Here is a 23,609-nt window from a genome sequence, read left to right on the forward strand (position 1 = left end):
ACCGTCAAATATTTTGACGTGAAATTTATAATATAATGTACGCTAATATATGTTATAGTGAAGCAATAATTAATATAAAAGCAATCGAGAATTTGTATTCGCTTTTGTTGCTGCATTATAATGTTCCGCACGCTCCATCTGCCTTTATGTAACCTGAGCTGTTACGATAAAAAAAAGGTGCAGTTTTACGAGTAAACTATGTAATAAATTGTTATGCATTATTTACCGCTAGCTGCCATAGACGCGGAATATGAAGAGAAACTTGCTGAAGAAATAAAAAAAAAGTTAAGTCAAAAAGAAATTGAAATGGAGGGATTAATTCAAGAGAGGCTCAAGAATGAGGTGGAACATTTGAAAGACCGATTCGAATTCATACTGCAGTGAGAACTACTATTTTATACAATTGCTCGTGATTATTGACGTAATCTTTATTTTGATCGCTTATTTTCAAAGGAAATTAGTACTCTTAAGTACAATTTTATGGAATGGCTTTGATACTTTTACCATCGCTGTTCCAACGAAAATTGGTGAATACGGTTTAACTTATTATAAACAATTGAATAATACAGGTAATGTGCATGTCCACCTCGCTGGGAAAAGGGAAATAACATCAAAAAATCGTCTCCTAAAAAGGAGAGGCGGGCATTTAACCAGCAGTAGACATGGTGTTAATTTTTCTTCATCACATTCAGGGAAACTAAACACCTGATGATGGTCACCCCCAGCCAAAGATTGTAACTATGAAAAATATAAATTATTGCGCTTTAAATTACACTAAGAATGACTGATTACTCTATAGTACCATTAACATCATCAATCATCAACAATCATCTATTTTACATTGAAAGAAATGAACAAGTAAGAACTTCGTACATGTTACGAGAAGCACACAGAGAACGCAAAGAGAAGATATCAGCTCTTCAAACTCAGCTGGAATGCAAGAACTTGGCAGGTTTGATGTACATCATGTGCTCTGAGAGACGGAAGAGTAAACTTGAAAAAATGAAGTTAACTGAAGGTTAGCAAAGATTGTCGGAAACTTTACACTTTATTTTATAAATGCCATGTACGCCTTTTTAGTCTAGTGGCTTAAACCCCACCAGGACTCGAGCATTTTTAGACGATTTCTCCTTGGTGAAAGAAGTGGTTAGCTTAAACGTTAATCTATTAGCGTAGGTCCTAACCAAAAGTTATTGGGTTTTCTGTAAAGAGATGAAGGCAACTTTTCACTTTCATATTTCGAAAAAAAGGGAAGCAGCTTACTCAGAATAACTATAAACTGAATTTTACTTTTTGTTAAGGAACAAGTAATGTTTTGTTAACAGTAATGCATTATACCTAACTTGTTTCTTAAATGTCGTCTGGTTTTATTTCTGTCATTTTTAAGGCTTCTTCGCTGATATTGGTGTGTATCAGTTGTCTTCTCTAAAAGGAGGTTATTTGTACTTATAATTAGTAAGTACCTAGGGTATGTCCTGAATTAGGATATGGGATACCATTTTATTCAGCTTTAATTTAAAAAAAAAACAATTATTTACAGGTTGCTGTTAGTATAAACTCGTAATTTTTTTACAGAATACACCAATTATATACAAGGCTTACAGAATATTTTAGCTGAGAGCCAATCTCTTATACTGCGTCTCTCGCGAGGTTACAAGACTGCAGCTAGAGTAGATAACGAATGGCGGGAGAAGATGATGAAAGTTGTTAAACATGTATGTACATACATATTTACTCATATCGATATCAAATCAAATCAAATAAATTGTATTCAAGTAAACTTCACAATACTACCACCGTTTCGGAAAGCAGCCTCCAGCGAGAAGAAACGGCAAGAAACTCGCATAGTTGCTCTTTTCAAATAAACAGATTTACAATGCTGTTTTTTTACAATAATTAGTGTCCTGTGATGGAACCCGAGCCTAAATCCCGGCGTTTTTTTTTCTAAAAAGTACTCTTTTAATGAATAATAAGACTTATTTATTAATTTAGTCTTAATAAACTTTTTAAATTTCGTAAATGGTAAATTGGTTACATTTCCCGGTATCTTATTATATATGCGTATACCATTGCCCAAAAACGTTCTCTTTACCGTATGCAAACGGAAAGTAGGGGTTACAAGTTTATTCTTATTTCTTGTATTAATAGTATGTATATCAGCTTTTTATGGAATACTTTTGTATATTCTTCTGTATAAACAACATTATATTATCATAAATATATTGTGAAGCAGCCGTTAATACACCTATTTCTTTAAATTTTTCGCGTAATGATGTCCTAGAGCTAATATTGTAAATAGTTCGGATAGCTCTTTTCTGCAGAATAAATACTATTTCAATATCTGCTGCATTACCCCATAACAACATTCCATATGACATAAGACTGTGAAAATTACTAAAATAAACTAGTCTAGCAGTACTTATGTCCGTGATAAAAATATAATCGACATATTATAAGCATAATATTTTGTCAAGATATAAGGCCGCAGATCCCGGGAACTTGGGCTAAAATCCTTGGTTGAGCCGATTAAAATTTATTGGGTATTTCAGTCGAAAATTTTTCAGTAGCAGTCTCGTGACTGGCAGTTGGAAGTGTGTGCCTCATGTACTCATATGCCTCAAAAAGTACGTAATGCTGTTAGTTCTGTGCCTGATTTTTTTCCGGTCGTATTTGTCGGATTTTCCGTACCATCGGTTTATGAGAGTCAGAGAATAGAAAGTGCATCTAATGGTGTTGTATAATATGTTAATAAAGATACATTAATAAGGGGCTGTTTGTATTGTATAGAGCGGAGCTATAAGCAAATCGCATGGAACATGCAAATCTGTTTTGTTTATCTTTAGTCCTTCTCCGATCGGAATAGGTTAGGTTAGGACTAATATGTTACGTCAAGGTTTGCCCATCCCTATTTGATGGTGTTATCAATGTGATGATCATTATCATTGTTAGCTCACATTCATTCTTCCGCTTTTATATACTAAGCGCTCAAATCATTTCGTATGCCGTCACTCTATCTAACCTGAGGACATCCTTATACATGTGCCAAAACGCATGTCTATCAATGCAATGATGTAGGTACTAAAATAACCTAACTTTAAATAACATATTAAATATTCTTAGCAAAATATAAATATACCAAATTTATTGATGATAAAATTTTAGTTTGAATTTTTGAGAGGCAAAGCGTTCAATATTAGAATACTATAAAATTCTTGTGACATATTATTATTCCCAAAAAAGATATTGGCAGCGGTGGGATTCGAACCCACGCCTCCGAAGAGACTGGTGCCTTAAACCAGCGCCTTAGACCGCTCGGCCACGCTACCCGTGACGATATCATAAAAATAATACAACTAGTTTGAAATGTCTTCCCGTATCTACGATCTATTTTTACGTGATCCAGATACATCGTCATTGTGGTTAACATACAATACGTAAACCTAAGAATTATTAAAAGATTAGGAGTATTTAATTATTAAAGTATGTTTCCACTGCTTCTGCGATTCTACGGAGTTGATGTTATACGCTTTAAAGTAATTTCAACATTGTATTAAAATTTATGAATAATTTTATCACCATATCACCTACTGATAATACAAAATGTTGCATAATTTACTTTTAAGAAGACTCCGCTTAGGTGTATAAAATGTCGCCCTGACGTAACTTTGTTCAATCAATCAAAATCTATTTGAACGTACTAATGAGTTGTCAGAAACTAAATTAAACAATTATCTCAATCAGTATATTGAGGTCAAATAACTTATAAATAAAGATAACCTTATCTACATTCGATGCCGTGAAATTTTAAGAATTGTTTTACTGAAATCCAGTTTTTTTACTCTTTGATTATTCTATCTGAACCAGCTTTGTTGTTATTTAGTATCTTATTCAGAGGCCAATAAGTACCAAATTCTAATATAACAAATTAATCATTATTATTATTTGGCTGCTTAGTACGTTTCCATTGAATCAGAATTTCAATTATGAGTTATAAAATAAACCATTTCTTCTAATCCAAAAACGTAAAAAGGCAATATTTTATATCTAAACACTAATACTGCAATGTTCTTAATATATTTAAATAGTTTTGGTCAGCTGGGAAGAATGACATAAATCGTGTCGATTTGACAATATGGACGTGATTATTAAGGCGTTTACTAATACCTAATATGCAAGTACCTACAGCATATTCCTTAGCTTTGCCTATAAATAATGAAACATAATGAAAGAACGAAGTAGGTGATTGAAATAATGAAACGTCCCATTTTTGAGCCGTGGAGCTAACATTTTACAAAATACATTTTTTAGTTCGTCTCTAAAGATAAACATTGACCAAGTTTTAAGTTTTACTTAAAATTTATTACAATATATTGAGACTCATAATTGTTTGTCAGTTAGGGAAATACTCTTTGCATACGTATATATATGTATAATTTTGGTGCTGGTGTCGTTAAGAATACCAAATATGTGAACGATATTTAATTTAACAGTACACCATTTGTTAGTTCCAAAATTTCGTAAACAATTTCGTCGGAGGAACTCCAGAAGCGAACCAGTTTCTGCTCGATTTACCAGCCTTATTTAAGATAGATGCACCCATAGAAGATAATCCCCAAGAAGATCCATGCGAGGATGAAGAAATTTCCGTTAAAGAAGGTACGTATTGTAGACTTGCTTGATTACAGTAAGATAATTAAATGTGTAATTTACGTGCCAATAACGTAATGGGGGCCATCCTGATCGCTTGGGCTTCCTTTCTCCTCTCTACTAGAACAAGCTTCACACGTCATTGACGAATTAGTAAATAGGAATATTTGTGATAACCCAATAAGGGCATTGCTATTCTTCTTTTAAAAGAAAAAAAAATCAATCAATACATCATCCTATAAACGCCATTTTACCTGGAAGTATTATTTCAATGTAGATTAGTATATTCTACTGAAAGTAAACCAATATTTCCTACCAGAAATTGAGCCTAGTAAGCAATGGTGGGAGATGGTGGATGATGAAAATCGACCATTCGTCATGTTTGGAGATATGGCTGACTTCAATCCGCCGCAACGCAGAGAAGTATTAAAATCTGTGAAAGCTGCTAAATCAGCGCCAAAGAAGTGGAAAGAATACGGTATATAAATACTAAAGAAATTATAGACTTTATTTTAGCCCTTAAAATTACACGAGAAACTATAATAATATACATATAATAATAATATAAAATATATATATTTTGGGCTTGATTTTATAAACATGATCTTTTGTTACCTGAGAATTATTGACATCAAGGCCTTAACTATATTCAATTCAAATAAAAATTTTAAAAAAAGGTACAAATCGTGACCGCGTGGAATGGTCGCAATTCCGATCCAAAAATATATATAATTGACAGATCCCATGTGTAGTAGAACCAAGCTTGATAGCTTTAATCCTATACGGCTGTAAAATTATTAAAAAAATCAAATTCGAATGTTTTTAATCGTACTTGCTTAATTTTAGCCTCAGTAATGCAGTATTTAATTTATTATTTTGGTTAAAATCCGGTAGTAACATATATAAATGCTAGTAACGGTAGTTCATAAAATTAGTAATTAACAAAAAATAATAATTGAAATGTTTGTCATGGATGAATTGAGTTAAGCAATAAATTAAATTGAATTAAATCCATATCTAGATAGATTTAAAATTTAAATAATAACATTATAACGATTTCATATAAAAGAATTAGTTACATTTTAGAACTATTCAAGAAACAATCCAGACAATCAACTTAACTCGATTACACAAATATTATTCAAATAAGCTAGAACCGAAACAAACGTTCTTGAATAAGTAAAATTTGCATTTCAAATGTTCTTGTGGCATTTTTACTTAGTTTTCAACGAAATGTTCCTGAAATCGAAATGTCCACACTCGCACGTCATAAAGAATGAATACTTGAGAGGAATGCCTTCGCCCGGAAAATGGGAGTGCACCCAAACAGAACATCAGACATTATCGCATGGAGTGAGTATATTTATTCCGTTCATTTGGCGATCATTGGCGACTAGCTGGTCAGTCTGATCTGATTTCACTCGAGTTATATAAGAACTATCAGCAGAATAAAAATTAATATATAAAAACAACAACTGTTATGAAGATAAGTCAATAAATCATTCTTGGGGCAAGTATCCGCTTCTATAATAAAATTCCGCAGACATTTTTAACTTTGCCGTTTCATAGATTCAAGTCAATTGCAAAAAGTACATTGGTAAAGAAGGCATATTATTCTATATAAGATTATATTGATGATAAAAAAGCGTGGAGTTAATACTTGTTGACTAGTGTTGATAATTGTATTTAACTAACATGGCTGTATTTTTAAATGTTGAAAAACAGTAACTACTGAGTTTCTTGCCGGTTCTTTTCGGTAGAATCTACATTCCGAACCGTAGCGAACGGTGGTAGCTTTACTTTAAATAGTTTGTTGAATGAGGATTCAAAAGTGCTTGTAAAAGCCTACTTGAATAAAGTGTATTTTGATTTTGATAGAATATCTTTAAATAAAAAAAAATAATTAAAGCTGATGTCAAGAAATCATTGATAAGTACGTAATATCACTTAGTATTTATTGATTTCTAGGCAGGATATATAAAAATTTAATTGTACGTTACTGACATACTCTGTATTTAAAATGGTGAAAAAGAGTAACTACTGAGTTTCTTGCCAGTTCTTCTCGGTAGAATGTACTTTCCAAACCGATAGCTTTAAATTTAATTTAATTCTGTAACACAACGATTCGGATTCATTCGGATTCTTTTATGAGCTTAATTGAATGAAGAATATTTTGATTTTGATTTTTTATATAATTTTTTCCAGTCCGAAACGAGCCGACGTATAACAACCGCTTCTGTTGACATCCGAGCCAACATGGGGTCTATCTTAAAAATGATGTTAGTTTTTTACAAATGTTTATTTCACGATGTCAATTTATTGTCATGTTACGCTGTATGATATTGGGTTGTCTGGAAGAGATGGGTAATTAGCCATAAGTCCGCCCGTTGTACAACACATTAAATACTTTTTTATATTTTTGTATTTTTTTTTTTTTGTGTTTGTCCTAAGATTTCTTGTATTTTCTGTTGGTGGTGTACAATAAAGAATATTAACATTAACATAATATATCAGGGATGTTATGGATATTTGGATATACGTATGTATTATTTTTTACCGGTTTTAGATACAGATGCATATATCTCTCACTTTCTACCATTAGATATATAATAATACATAAGATTATTTTATATAAGGTATAAAAATAACATATTTGATTATATACATTCACAGCACGTCAAATGGAACACCACATACACATAAAAATACACTACTCGGAGCAAGAGATTCCATGGAAATTGCATCTACAACAAAATTGGTAACAGTTGCCTTTCTGGATCATTAGCCGTTATCCAATGAATATTATTGGAAAAAATCTATTACAGTTTATTTATCAGTAGATATTATGAAATTTATCACTTAATTGAATATTCAAAGTAAATAGAGACGTAAGATAATTATTACTGATTACGTTTTTCAGCGCGAAAAGCAAAGACAGACGATCGATCATGGAAGAGTTGTGCTTAATATTGGAAATAAAATCGTAAGCGTGCTTTTGATTTCTTAATGATAGCTCTGTAATCAGTATTTTTTTGTTAATTGATAATAGGCAGATAGACTGGCAAATGTGCCTTTTGATGGTAAGTAACCATTGGCAATTAAGTAAATATTAACCATCAGTTAAATTGCCAAATTACGTCGTTTGGGAATGAAGATGTTCTACAGGCACAAGGGACACCTGGAGGGATGTGTCTTTAGTTAAACTTATGAGGATTTTTTTCTGAACTTATAAGTAATTATTATATTATGGTGATCGTTCAAACAATGTCGATGTCTATAATTCTTAAAAAAGATATATCAACGTTTAAGGCACGCATAGAAGGCATGTTAGGCATAAAAAACCTAATAAATTTCTTGGGGTTTAAAGCTTGCCTCAAACCCAATTTCATCAAACTCACAGACAAACATACAGATAATTCTTTTGCATTTATAATATTAGTATCAATTTCATAAAAGAACTGTTATCTGAGTTTTGTTAAAAATAATTTGTTACCATGTACCTATTAAATACTTATAACATAAATTCAGGACTCAATCTTCAATGAAATGTATTCGGAAGCAGGACCAGAAAATGAAGACGTAGAAGAGCATGAACCGGTACCGAGGTAGACTTTTTGCATAATCGATTAATATCCGTGTGCTCTGTTGTATATTATGTTGTTCGCTAGTACACTCATGAGCCGAGTACAAGATGACTCACATCTGAACCAAAAGCATAGATTGTGGGCTAAAACATCGACAAGCATCAGTGATCATCAGTTTGTCCGATTTCGGTGAAGAAAAACATTGAAAGTAGAGCATGCTGGAAGAAAAACTTAAGCAGCTGCATGCTGGAATTAGCTCCTAACTTTCTTCTTGAACAGGGAGGAAGTCTAAGCCATTTATAGGCAGTAAGTGTGACATTTATAGGCTGTTTCTTTAGTATATCCCACATTCTTAAATATAATCATGGGTCCTGCACCTGATAAATCTCCAATCGTGTCAATTTCCGTCCGTCGCGTTGGCGCACTATGACATACCTTACTTTAGTTTATTGACTAATCTAAATTGAAATACATATCCAACATTTGTTAGGAAAGATATAATTATTTATATAAGACTAAAATAAATCTATTTCACATCACACATTTACTTTAGGCAATCTAAGATTACGAAATAATTTGACATTAGCGATAATGGTATTTGCAAAATATGCAATTTTGAATACAGAACACGACATAATAGTTCTCACATAACACAGGGAGACCACGTCTCAAATGGAAGATGAAGAAGTCGGCGATGAATCAATGTCAACCCTTGGGTTAAGTATACACAAATATTAGTTTTTACTTTACATATAAATATTCTTCTTAACCAATTACGATACAAATAATAATCAGGTCGATTGAACACAGATTGATTGAACAGTCTATCTTTTATGGCATCGGTTGGCGGATGCTCGATTATGCCACTTAATTATGAGTATTAATCACTGCCAATAGACATTGGCACCGTAAAGAACTTAACCATTTCTTACATCGCTAATGCGCCAACCTACCCAAGGTTGATAAGATGTTATGTCCCTTGTGCCTGTAAACTGGTAATATTCAATTAAGCTAATGAAAGGAAATAGGTTTAACAAAACGAAAAAATATTTGAAAATATAGATAACACTTTATATACAAGACCCTCCCCTATTTGCTGATCGGCGTCCGGAGAAGCGAGGATCTACTGTAACTGATAGGGTATAAATCTTAAACATGTTTTTTTTCCAAAATGACAGAAGCGTACATAACGACAGCTTGCAAATAATTTCACACGTGCCAGACTTTGATCACAAGATTAATTACGAAAAGGTAAGTTTGAAGATCTACGCGTCTTGTAATTGGGGTTATATGGTTACCAGTTTTGTAAATATTCGACTCGGCCCGGCTTCGCTCGGGTGCTATTTATTTGAATTTGTGATATAAATATGATTTATATTTGTAACACCTAAACATAATATAGCTTTCTACCTGTTAAATGAATTCAGAGTGGAATCGTAAGTTCAGGAAATTACCTCCTAAATTATATAAAGAAACAAATTTTACCTTTTCATAATGTTGATATAGATAGTAATCTTCGCAACAATTCTATTTAATTTAGTTATATAATGAAAGGGTATTTTCATTATATAGAATAAGGGTTGTCAAAGTTTTTAAAGGATTATTTAAATCGGTTCACAGTCAGTGAAGCTATCGAGCAAAAAATATAAAAAAAATAGACTAAATTTATAAACTTTTTTGAGGTCGGCTAAGAAAGCGACACCATTTTTTTTAGTAGTTTGCACTTTCAATAGTAGTTTTCTATATTAAATTAATAATAATAATAAACTGATGGTTATATAATACTATTATTTGCGTCAACATCAGATTTGTCCAATGGAGAAATGTCAGAAGTTACAAGTGGACTCGTTCATACGGAGTCTCCCCGCATATATGCGTACCAGTCCGTTCACGCACATTGAACAGACTTACGATGAATACGAAGCTTGCTCGCCAGGTGACGTACTCAGTTTGTCGTATTAGTAACGACAAATAAACCCTTTTTTCTGATAAAATCGTTTCTCCACAGACATGTATTACGTGCTTTTCGATTTTTTTATGATTTGTTGGACCGTTCAGCGTCAAATTTTAGGTTTATTGATGACATCATCATCATCACCCGTTTCAGTCCACTACTGGACATAGGCTTCTCCCATGGCACGATATATTGAGCTACTTAAAGCAGATTGGAGGCAGTATTTTAATCTATCTTATGATCTAATCAAGACCTTCATATGAATATGCACTCATAGAATATTAATTGTCGGCAGCATTGGTATTTATTTTGTACTGTGAAACAAGATACAATATACATTATACATACTAGTATAAATACTAGTAAGATATAGGTACTTTTGAGTACTAGTTTGAAATATCAAAAAAAACTATCATGCGAAGATGAATTTAACTAAATCAATGGATTTTTATTACACATAATATAGTACATATACAAAACTGTTTAATGCCCATTGGTGGATATCCTTCCGAGGATATACCTGCTGTATTGTAAAGCTATAAAATTTATTACAGAACAACTGGAAATCCTAAAAAAGAGGATAGAAGAGAAGAAAAAGAGAGAAAAGGTTGATTTCGTTGTAACAGAAATAAATCCTCTGCTATCCTGGACGCCCAGTCTAGATGGAGTAGCCGTGCAGACATCAGACATATCAATGTCGTTACCACCCTGCACCTGTCGAGTACCAAGTCCATCACCAGTGTCAAGCACACAACACGTCTTTACTGGTAAGTACAAATCATGGTCCCCCCTGTCTTATTTTGGTCACGGCTACTATTGAGACTAATCAACTGCGTGGAATATATTATAATGCAAAAGTATGACTGCAAACCCGAGTGCACTCTCGATTCCCTCATCGTTATAATTAGATAGGACGGCAAAATTGACAAAAACCAGTTCATGCGCAGTAATTACCAACAGTTTGACGTGCTTCTCTAGGTACGGGAAAGTAAATATACTGACTTTCAGATAACGGACAGCTACTGAGAATACACAGGAAAACCTAAAAACTTTTTGTGGGTCCAACCACAATTTTGGAACTCCACGAACGAGACAGTCATTGTCAAATTTTTGACACTTTCATCATTGTCTAGCTGGAATACGTACATACGTGCATGATAAACGGCTGAGACATTGTCAATCAATTTCTATAACGTGTTCGAAATAGGAAATAACTTTTTTCGGTTTGCTGTTTTACATAACTATTAAAATATTGACAAACAAACAAAAGTCACACGTAGAAAAACCAAAATGTATGAAATGACGTATTAACGGAGCGACTCTAACTTTTACAGTGGCAGATTTGATTCCCGTTAAACAAAAAGTTAACGAAATCGATGCGGAATGTTTCTTCGATGATAGCATTGAATTTAATCGGTTCAAAGTTATTGGACGAGATGAAAGTAGAGAAAATACGTAAGTACCTATACGGATGTTTTGTTTTCATTTATTCATCTGTAGCAGGCAAACAAAGTAAATAAGAGATTGACACTGTGAGAAATATTTGGCAACATTGTCAATGTGCTACAAGTGATTTTGCATGTTACGTTCTTTAAGTCTGTATTAAAGCGATTGTCACTTCCTAACTGGAACGTCGGTCGATCCAAAGTATTATGTATTTATATTCTTTCCTACTGGTGCAAACTAGTTCATCTTTCTTGTCCTTTTATTTTTACCAGACTTTTAAATTTAGATGTGATATTCAAGATTAAGTAAACAAACTAATTATTTCAATAAAATAATTATATTCTGATAAATTTTCCAACGTACATTGTATATATAGTATGTTTTTAACTGTAGTCTTAAAATTTACTCAAAACCAGGACCTACGTCTAGATCCCCCTTTTGTCCATAAATGGGCAGTAAATACTCATACACACTTGCACACAGCTCTGACATCGGTAATCTTATGTAATTTCAGTAGTTCGGGATGGCAAAATAAAATTATGTTTTACAATGATGCTCCAATCTCTCTATATTTCTTTACAATCCCTCACAATCATCCAATTGTTTTCCTTATGACAGCTCGATCATTTTTAAAAAAAGAAGTACGTATATGTTTTTGTGCCAGTCTTAAATAGTGTGCCAAATAAAATTGTATTAATTAATGTTTAACAAATTATTAAACAATAATTGTACAAGTACATAATAATGTAAAATAAATAGCTTGATTATAATCATCATATATAATATGGTTTATCTTATTAATTATTATTTATTATATAATAGTTTAAAAAATGTATTGTATTTCTTATTTTTAATTATTATGCTTATGTTTAATTCATATTTTCAATAATTACATTTTGTAATATGATAATGCATGGTGAGACTACCTGTACGTAGTAGAACTTTTGCCGAGATAATTTTGATATGTAATTTTTTATTTTTTTATTTTGGATGTGATATTGTATCTACTGTTGGTTGTCCTAATGAAAATAAAATAAAATAAAATAAAATGACATCCTATGACGTAACACCGTATTGGAGTCTAGGGCTAGTCTCTAACACTTAATATTGTTCAATTTATATCGTGTTCTAAATTTTTAATACAATTCATTTTTCGATCTATAATGGAAAAATATAACCATAGATTTGTCCGCCATTGCCGTTGCCAATAAGACTTACTTACCTCCATGTAGAACAGCATATGGCTGACAATTTCAAATTTTTGTCCTTAATAAAAAATATTTTTTACCAATTCTTCCATATTGACAATTCAATTCAGTATGCTGATGATATTACTCGAGTAAAGAATAAATATTTAAAAAGACATAAGAAAACTAAACTACATCAATTTAATCCTTGAAATCGATGCAATATTATTATAAAGATGTTTAATTAATGATCTTTTGTTTTAGGTATGATAAGGTTAAGAATTCTACCAGAAATAGATTGGATGAGATCAAAAACATATTAAAACAACACCCAAGCCTGTACGACATATTTCAAGCAAATATTCGTTGTTGATAAATAATTTGAAAATAAATTAAAAATCAAAAGAATAAATAGCAAAACAATAAATGTGAATTTTATAAGTTTTGTATATTTCTATTTCTAAATTAAATAAATAATAGCTAAATTATAAAATATTGAAAAACACAGACTTTTAATCCTAAATTAAGCAAACTGTAAAATCTAGAAAATAATCATGATTGTAATATTCTTCATGAGATTGATATGAGATCTGTATCGTCCTTAATCAACACATAGGTATATAAAAAAAAATATATATGTGTGTTGATTAATCTTAGGTTTTTTCACTGAAGTTCTCACAAAGTGTATCACACGTTCCTTTTATTACGTTTTGAATTGTAGCTTCTAAATTTACAAATGTATTCATTTCATTTGCAAAATTTTGATTGTCCTGAAAATGTTCAGAATTTTTCTCATCCGTTATTTCAATTTCTTTAAAAACATCCGATTTAACTTTTTCAACGTTAATGCATTGTTCTTCAGTAAAGTCTTTCGACGTGACTTCAGTTATACTTGGCTTAGATTTAGCTTGATCCGATACGGGTATAGGAATCCTGGATTCTTCTTTGACTAATTTTCCTTCAGATTCCAATGATTTTATAGATAATGTTCTACTCGGTATTTTGACGAGTTCAATTATTTTAGGGGAAGGTGGTTCTATTTCGAAAGGAATTGACAGACTGTTCTGAAGAGTTTCCACTTCTTTACGTCTTGTTTGTTTCCTTTCTAATTGTTTTTGTAATTCTTCTATCCTCTCTTCTTTTAATTTAAGTAAGTTATCCAAATGTTCAACCTGTTTATAATTATAAACTATTCAGTATATGAAAAACACACACAATCTGGAAAACATTTTTTTTTTCCTATACTAGAAATGTTATCAATATAGTCAAAAGCGTCAAAAAATTATAAATAATATAATACTTCTGTATTTAAATACCTTCTGTTTCAGGACTTCGAAGCAATCTTTGGCATCTTTCAGTTCTTCTTTGATTGCAAGATATGAATCATGACTAACTACCTTCTTTTGAATGGTTTCTAGTATACCATTAACTCTGGTCTTAACGGGAACAACTAATATGTGTTCTGTAATTAAAATGTCATTGAAATCATTCATAGCTAACAAAATATATACCTTTATAGATCATCTATCGTTCATTTATAAAAATGGAGCTACATTCTAATTAATTCATTTAATCAATCTATATACCGTCGTCTCCGCAGGCTTCGTAGTAGCTGCCACCGCTGGATACGTTTTGCTCAGCTTCTTTCAAACTTTTATTAATATCATCATCTCGATGAATTTTATCTCTAACTAGAACACACATTGAACGTATTTATTATAGTGCATGCAACTTTTTTGAATGAATCTATTAACCGAAGCAATTTTGATGTATGGGAAAACGAGTAATTCAAACAATATAATATGTTATCGACTGCCTCAGTTATATTCATGTATGGGAATTTCTTTATTCCACCTTAAGTCTTAAACGCATGAGCAGATTTACATGTTTGGAGTATCGTTAGAGTGCTTCAATCACCTCGAGTGGTACTGGCTATAGATTAATTAATTCTTTCATGCTAGTCAGATTTTTAAATTTTTTAAGGTAAAGAAATGTAGTCTCTCACCCATAACAAGCACTCGCTCGATCAGCCCCGGTGCACAGTTAGCCAGCTGTTCCATCGTGTTGGTACACAAATTAAGCTTTAGTTTTTTCAACACCTTTCTGTTCAGCGTCATCCAGTTGTTCAGCTTCAGTGAGTGACTGTTTCGTGGTGGGTAATTGTGCATCTCAACCAGCTTTGGATAGTGAACGCTTAGGATTTCAGCTAGAAGAACTAAAAGCGAAATGTGATAAGCTCTTTTTTAGCGCATAAGATATTTATTGCGAATAAATTATTTAAAACATTAAATAAACTATACATGTTACGATATTATGTTACATGAGAAATCTTTTAAGAACCAGAAATCGGTGCTAAAGAACTTGAACTTCGATACTGCTAAACATGACCCTGATTATTTTGTAGTTTAACCGATTATTATATATATAAATATATTATATATTATTTATATAAAATATCACGATCTTTCTGTTTATCTAACTTTTAAACACTTTTTGTTTTGTATGTATTAAAAATAAATTCTTCAACAAATCAAGTAAGATTATATATTCAGAATATATACCAGCATCAGAAAAATCTCTATTAATCTTCCTGGTGGGTCTGGATAACTTGTAGGTGTCGACCCAGGCTAAAATTGATTCGATGTCTGTTAGCGGCATAGGTAAATCTAGAGTGGACATTTTTTTTTTATTTTCACTAATTGTAGTTTATTATAATGAATATTCAACTCGGTTTCTTTGTAAATATAAATTTCGCATCTTTGCCGTGTTTGTTATGTCATTTTTATTGAAACTGTCTTGATGGCCAGGTTATTTTATAATTTTTTTTTTCTTAAGTTGAGTATGTGTAAAGATCGTATATTTTTTGTTATTCGGGTATTATTCATTATCTTATGAATAAATTATAAATTTACATGAGAAATCATAGTAATTATAATATAAAGTATTTGATACGGCTAATTTATTTTTTATTTCAAATTATGGTCTTAATTCTTGTAACATTGTTGACATTAAATTTTATTATTATACCCGAGACCTCTTTTATAGAAGCATTTATTAAGCGAGCGAATTTGTATGTGTGATAAATATTCTAACAGTCGTATGCCAAATAGAGAAGCGCACAAACTGTGCTTTTCTACTTACTCTATCCAACAGCAATGCGGTCTTAGATGTTAAGGTATCGAATGAATACTTGAATAATTTGGAAAAGCCAAACAAACTTCACGTTCGGTCGTGCACGATCGCCCATCAACTGAATTTCCGGATCTCAGGTCTTGATGTTGCAGGTTATTGTGCTACTTATCGGCAAGGAATTGGCTTTTACCCCCTGACCCCTAAACTACAATATGAGTTATGAAAATCGGACAACGCATTATTTGTTCTTCTTCCAGCGAATATTTCTTATTTTGAAGTTCTCTTTAAGTGACTCACTTTACCTAAATATATAAGCGAAATACCACTCCGATTAATCACGAAATCTCAGAAACTGTAACACCTACAAAATTAAAATTTAGCAGGTAGGATCCTTATACGGTGTAGACATCCGCTAAGGACGAATTTTACGAAATTTTACCCTAGTGGGGCAAAACAGGGCTTGGAAGTTTGTATGAATGTTTTTGAAGTAAGAGACTTGAAATTTAAAATGTATGCTCTATAAATAGTGAGGAGGTGTACTAATCATTTATCTTTGGTAATCAATAATATTTTGGGGTTAAAATAGTAATACTAGTAATATATAAACATAATAACCAATATACACAAACATATATACTAATTCAAGAGACAATAAACAATAGTGACGTAAAATATTTCTGTACAGTTCCGCGGATGTCTTGTAGCTTTCCAAACTTTGTATAGCAGCGTATAATTACTTACACTAGAACTTAAGAATTTTTAGTTTCACTCTAATAATTATTATCAGTGGCATTCAGGTCGGAAACTGGAGATAGTAACTCACGGTTCCGCGATAACTCTAAAATTAAAAATGGCGTAAAACTCTCTCGTAAAATAAACGGGGGAAAGTTCCTACTGTATCTATTTCACTATTACTCATAACTTTTATTATACTTATTATATATATATATATATATATATATATTTTTTTTTTTTTAATAAATAAAAATGTAAAAGCATAAAGTAAAGCCTGTAAATGTTTGTAAGGCCTCCGCTCCCTTTGATGAGCAGCTTTAGAGTTTATTTCACCACGCTATTCCGATGCATTGCATTGCATTTGTCTGTCGGCATGTATCTAAATCGACATCATAACAATCAAAACGTAATCTTAACTGTGAAAACAGTTTTTGCCGTCTGTTGATATCACGCTTTCTAGCATCGATATAAAAGGGTTTTATTACAGTTAAGTTAAAATTGATTATGTTACTAGTGGCCGCTTATTGGTCGAAATTCAATGCTAAGAAATATACGATGCACTGATTGGAGAGAAAGGTAAACTCAGGTTCAGCTGGACGATAACTTGACATTAATCAATGAAATGACTCAAACGTTCTATCCACTAAACCATCCTATTTGAACCCTACCTGCGTTTTGAAACAAAGATCTGCTTCATCTGCTAATTTTTACAAACCTCGGGTGGAATTTTGTAAAATAAGGGACTAAAACGGGGTTTGGTAGTAAGTAAGTTTGTTCTAAAAATTTCGCTACTCTAAAAAATTCGTTTTAATTACTTAAAGGGTACCCGGCAAAGACCTTAACCATACTGCCAAAATAAATAGATATTTTCTTAAATACATTAAATGAACCATAGAGAATTACAAATTTTTAAATAATTAGACATATTCCTAAAAACCTTACACACACACTTACATATATTTACACAATTCAATAAAAACAATTGACTGTGTGAATGGCACTTTTGGCTGTATAAATTCTGGTCAATGTCTACTAACACAAGAATAGAAGAAAAAGATAATTCATTCATTCATTATTCATCAATTATCGAAATAGTTTTATTGTATTTTTTAAAATAACATCCATTTACATGTTTTTGCTTTTAAAATATCTCATGACGACTGATCGCAGAAATGTATGTCAATGTGTCAACACACAACAAGTAACCTTTCGTTTGTCTGTCTGTTACTTCGGAAATAAACACTTTCTATATAATGCCTATTTGCGTACACTGGCTATCATAAGTTTACAACATAAATAAGCGTAATATAACTTTACAAGTATTCAAAATGTGTATAATATGAACAGTATAATAATAGTGTTTACCTAAAATTATTGAAAATAACAATAAAGGTGCGTGTATTTAAGTACGCGCGTAAGACGTACCTAGTACTATTTTCCCGTAAATAAAAATAAAATAGTTTATAATTACATGTAAATAATTAAATACAATAATTATTATAATTATAAATATAATTCCTTTTTTTTCACCAAAACTTTGACACTCGCTCACAAAAAAACTCACAATTTTAATTTATAATAAAACTAGATGTGCCCGCGACTTCGTGCGCTTTTGAATTTAACAAAAAAGTTATTGCTGTTGCCTAAGTGACTCTTTATTACATCAGATTTCTGCCAGTGAAAGTCCCGTCAAAATCGGTCCAGCCGTTCCAGAGATTAGCCGAAACAAACAGACAGACAAAAATTGAAAAAAAAAATGTTATTTTGGTATAAAAGCCGTGTATAACATACATATGCATTTAGTAAAATATGGTTATATTAATGTAACAAACAGACACTCAAATTTTATCATAATATGTATAGAAAATAAACATGAAGTGTGAAGTTGTCTATTTCGTGCGACTTGAACTTATTTGACGGCTTAGGAACAACTTCATTGTATAGTTTTCATATCACCTGTGCTTGAGCGTCATAAAAAAATCATAGCTCGCCAAAGAAAGTAGGTATCTATAATAAGAAAAAAAAATTAAATATTTGAAATTATTATATAATAAAACATTAATAAAAATTGATTAATTAATAGATTGTTATCGTATTCTTATATTGACAAGAATACAGTACCTATTATTTATAAACCTTTTGCCTTGAGCGTACGTATGTAAAATGTGCAGTTATGGCAAACTTAGCGGTATAGTATTGAAGAGGAAATGCACTTACCTCGCTTGTATGCATGTGAACAATAACGAGAATCGATTTTGAGATTGAAGTGTGATGTGATGACGTCATAAGAAATTTAAGATGGCGGATGTAAGCATTCTTAACGTAAAATTTATATGCTTACTGTAGAATAAGGATATACATATGTTTTTTTTATATTTTAAACATAATACATTTAACACTATTCGTTACCCCATTTCTATTTCAGCTAATTTACAAAAAATCCATAAAACACTCCATCCGTTGGTGAAATCGGTATGAGAATCCGTTGCACAGTTTATCGCGTTCAGACAAACATGCAGACATTTGTTTAATAATATGTCGTGATTTACGAACATGTTGCGTTAACAATGGTAGCTATTAATCGTTGAATCTGATTGCTAACAATAAAAATATAAGTTCATCTATAAATATAAATATAATTAATTAACGGTATATACTTACGCGTATATACTTTAAATTATATTTATATAGTGATCGTGATTGCGACAGAATTTATAAATAACACTATATGTATGCGTAATATGTACTTAATATATTATTTAAATAATAGTAAATGAATGGAATGTTTTATCAACTAGTTTCACCCGTATTTGAAGGGAAATGGGGGGGGGCAGGTGTTTTATTCTTTCTTGTTTTATGAGTGTTAGGTATTTCCTGTACCATTACAACGACATATGATAACCAGTCGAGAAGTTCAAGCATAACAAATGTTCAGATTTATAATATTAGTTTCGATATATCGATAAATAACAAGTAATTTAAATTATCATATTTATTTTTTTACGACAATAATATGGCATTCAATCATATTACCGTTGCCCACATTAGTACCTGCATAGTAAATAAAAAATCTACAAAGTTTTTTTTATATAAATAAATAATGATACATTAAATATGTGCGTTTTAACATACTGACTTTGTAAGTAACAATGGCTGGCGACTTAACAGCTGATTACTTAACATAGAAAACAGATATTTTCCTTAAATGGCAACACGTTCAGTTTACAAAACCACTAAAGAACTACTTAAGTGCTAAATGGCCAGTCGTTATTATAATTGTTTATATATTATCATCATCATTATAGGTTCCTCTTATCTGGTTTATATATGTTTGTTTTTATGTTCTATTCGCGGATCATCATAATCCCTCCTTACTGACATTCTGCACACAGTTCATGCAAATTTGTGTCAATCTCGTTACCGCTTGTTTCACGTTGATAGGCTTATAAATCTGAGGTCTTAGGTTCAAAATCCAGGAGAGATAAAAATATGTTGGTTTATTTCGATAATGTGTTATATAATTTACATTAACAGCCCAAAGTCAGGAAATTATGTTTAATATATGGAAATTATAATTATATTAGATCCCAAGCCGCTAATACGTAACTTTTACTTGAATAAAATACATTAATCATTAATATGATAATGAAATAATGAAAATATGACTAGAAAAAATTATGTTTGAAACACAAGCAAGCAAATTAATTTAATGCTTTCTTCGAATTTTCAATAATGATTGAAAATAAGTACAGGTTGACGTAAACAAGTGACATTAAAAGATTTTGTATGTACCAAGTGTAATGACCATTCTTAATATATTGCATTTTGAAACGACGTTTTGAAATTTATTTTAAATTAGTTCTTTATAATAATAATTATTATTATTATAAATGGAAGCCATACTTTTTTTTATTTTTAATATATTTATGAACATATAAGATCATAGCACGAAGAGTCATAAAAACAAAATATTTATGACGAAATTCGACAAAAAAAAATAATGAGTGTACAGACAGACTACAGATTTATATAGAAGTATAAAAGATAGATAGATATAGATATAGATACTAGTTTGTATTGACAATAACATCAAATTTCGGCCCAATCTGTTAAAGTTTCAAAATACAGATTCAAAATGACAATATTTGTACATACGTACAAAAAAAGTTGATTAAGTATAAGCTTTTTAAAATAATTTAATCTTTGTGATATGGAAATGTTTCGTAACCTCAAAATAAATTGAAACAACATCTATTCATAGTGACTGTATTCCGTTATATTTTATTTATTTATATTTAATTTGAAGTCGTTTATCAAAGGGCGGGGGAAGCCCCACTACGATAATAATATACCTACCACCTACTGTAGAAGTCACGATTTCCATAATTACAATCGCTTGTTAACTCGTTAACAATTGGTTTGACATTTTATAAATCAAATCAAATCAATTTTATTCAAGTAAACTTCACAACGAAGCGTTTTTGAATCGTCAATATTAAAATACTACCACCGTTTCGGAAAGCAGCCTCCAGCGAGAAGAAACGGCAAGAAACTCGCATAGTTGCTCTTTTCAAATAAACAGATTAACAATGCTGTTTTTTTACAATAATTAGTGTCCTGTGATGGAACCCGAGCCTAAATCCAGACGTTTTTTTCTAAAAAGTACTCTTTTAATGAATAATAAGACTTATTTATTAATTTAGTCTTAATAAACTTTTTAAATTTCGTAAATGGTAAATTGGTTACATTTCCCGGTATCTTATTATATATGCGTATACGATTGCCCAAAAACGTTTTCTGTATCGTATGCAAACGGAAAGTAGGGGTTACAAGTTTATTCTTATTTCTTGTATTAATAGTATGTATATCAGCTTTTATGGAATACTTTTGTATATTCTACTGTATAAACATTATGTTATCATAAATATATTGTGAAGCAGCCGTTAATACACCTATTTCTTTAAATTTTTCGCGTAATGATGTCCTAGAGCTAATATTGTAAATAGTTCGGATAGCTCTTTTCTGCAGAATAAATACTATTTCAATATCTGCTGCATTACCCCATAACAACATTCCATATGACATAAGACTATGAAAATTACTAAAATAAACTAGTCTAGCAGTACTTATGTCCGTGAGTTTTCTTATTGTTTTTATTGCACAAACGGCACTACTTAGTTTCACTGATAGGGCATACAAATGGGTGCCCCACTGAAGTTTGGTGTCAAGGGTTATCCCTACAAAAGGCCGTCGACTCAACAAACTCAAGCCTTTCATTATTCAAAATGACGGCAGAAGAATTTGATTTGACATTTGGCAGAGAAAACAAAAACCATTTAGTCTTTTTTGCATTTAGTACCAAATTATCTATCTCAAACCAACCAAGAACCCGCGACAGAGCACTGCTTACAACGTCATAGTTGTTTATTTTTCTGTCGAGTTTAAAAATAAGGGATGTGTCATCTGCAAACAGTACAATGTTGCAATTCTTATTAACAAAATAAGGTAAATCATTTATATATATTAAGAACAGGAGAGGTCCTAAAATAAAACCCTGTGGTACACTCATTTGCGCCAGAGCGCCATTTGATTTTGTACCGTTAACAACAACCTTCAAAACTCTTTCATTAAAGTAGGAGGAAATGAATTTCAGTGCAGGGCCCTTGATTCCATAATATTTAAGTTTTTCTAGAAGAATATCATGCCTAACGCAATCGAAAGCTTTTAATAAGTCACAAAAAACACCAATAGCATTTTGTGACTTCACCCACGCATCATAAATGTGTTCAACAAATGCTATACCCGCATCAGTAGTCGAGCGACCTTTAGTAAAACCAAACTGTTGAGAATGCAATAGCTTATTCGAGTTTAAGTATAACAATAATTGATTAAACATGATTTTTTCAAAAATTTTACTTAATACTGGCAAAATAGAGATCGGTCTATAATTGTTTGGGTCATTTTTATCACCGGACTTAAATAATGGGATTACTTTACTTAATTTTAATAGATCTGGAAAAATACCGGATAGTATACATTTATTAAAGATGATAGCTAAACAAGGAGCCAAGTCGACAATTACGTTGTTAATAATTGTAACTGATAGATCCCATAGATCACTGGTTTTTTTAAGATTTAATGTTTTAAAATTTTTTAATACATCGTACGGAGTTATACTCTCAAAAGAAAATTCTAACTCATTCTGGGGAACGTAACACTTAAGTAAGTCCTTTAGTAGTATTCAAAGGAATATTAGAGAAATATTCTCCGAATTGGTTGGCCACATCTAAATCTTCACTTACAACATTCCCTTTTATATTAAGGGTTAATTGCCCTCAAACTTCATTCTGCCCGTCTCTGAACTTATAATATCCCAAGTAGTTTTCATTTTATTTTTAGATTTTAAAATTCTATTTTTAATATGCAACGAATGGGCAGTTTGACAAACTTGTTTAAATAACTTGGAATATTTTTTAACAAAATTGAGAAATTTATAATTACGATTACATTTCTTAAGTTCATATAGCTCATATAATTTATTTATAGGTTGATAAAATATGTTAAAATGTTTATTTTATGTTATTAATATTAAACTGCATGTTGATAAATAGTTTCTCAAATGTCTCAAATAATTTACGAAAATATGAATTTTTTTATGGTATATGTGCCTACATACATGTGGACGAGTAAAAGGGTCACCTGATGGTACCTAAGCGGTACCACCGCCCACAGACAATGGCGCTGTAAGAAATATTTACCGTTTACATATGAACTAAGATGTTATGTCCCTTGTGCCTATACACACACTGTCTCACCCGACCTTCAAACTGGAACACAATAATACTGAGTACTGTTTGGCGGTAGAATTTGATGAGTGATGGTGGCACCCCAAAAAGGCTTGAACATAGCTCTACCACTAAGTAG

General features: G+C 31.3%; 2 protein-coding genes and 1 non-coding gene across 3 annotated transcripts; 1 reads left to right on the plus strand and 2 right to left on the minus strand.

The window, feature by feature from the left end:
• Positions 1-213: 213 nt before the first annotated feature.
• On the plus strand, positions 214-13,191 carry LOC113396029 (uncharacterized). Its single transcript, XM_064218734.1, has 15 exons — positions 214-380; positions 849-1,018; positions 1,576-1,715; positions 4,506-4,656; positions 4,967-5,125; positions 5,870-6,000; positions 6,853-6,926; positions 7,321-7,405; positions 8,176-8,252; positions 8,888-8,947; positions 9,410-9,482; positions 10,038-10,167; positions 10,740-10,952; positions 11,520-11,640; positions 13,083-13,191. The coding sequence occupies exons 1-15, from the start codon at positions 214-216 to the stop codon at positions 13,189-13,191; spliced, it is 1,860 nt and encodes a 619-aa protein (XP_064074804.1).
• On the minus strand, positions 3,245-3,326 carry Trnal-aag (transfer RNA leucine (anticodon AAG)). The gene has a single exon. It is a non-coding gene; the product is annotated as a tRNA-Leu (tRNA).
• A 280-nt stretch (positions 13,192-13,471) lies between the features above and the next one.
• On the minus strand, positions 13,472-15,577 carry LOC113396030 (sperm flagellar protein 1-like). The gene is made up of 5 exons (XM_026633800.2): positions 15,380-15,577; positions 14,824-15,033; positions 14,405-14,509; positions 14,135-14,280; positions 13,472-13,990 (listed from the first exon to the last, which is right to left on the minus strand). Exons 1-5 carry the CDS (start codon positions 15,495-15,497, stop codon positions 13,472-13,474), a joined length of 1,098 nt encoding a protein of 365 aa, XP_026489585.2. The 5' UTR covers positions 15,498-15,577.
• Positions 15,578-23,609: the final 8,032 nt, after the last annotated feature.

The sequence above is a fragment of the Vanessa tameamea genome, chromosome 24 (assembly GCF_037043105.1).
Source record: "Vanessa tameamea isolate UH-Manoa-2023 chromosome 24, ilVanTame1 primary haplotype, whole genome shotgun sequence".
In the NCBI taxonomy this organism is placed as follows: domain Eukaryota; kingdom Metazoa; phylum Arthropoda; class Insecta; order Lepidoptera; family Nymphalidae; genus Vanessa; species Vanessa tameamea.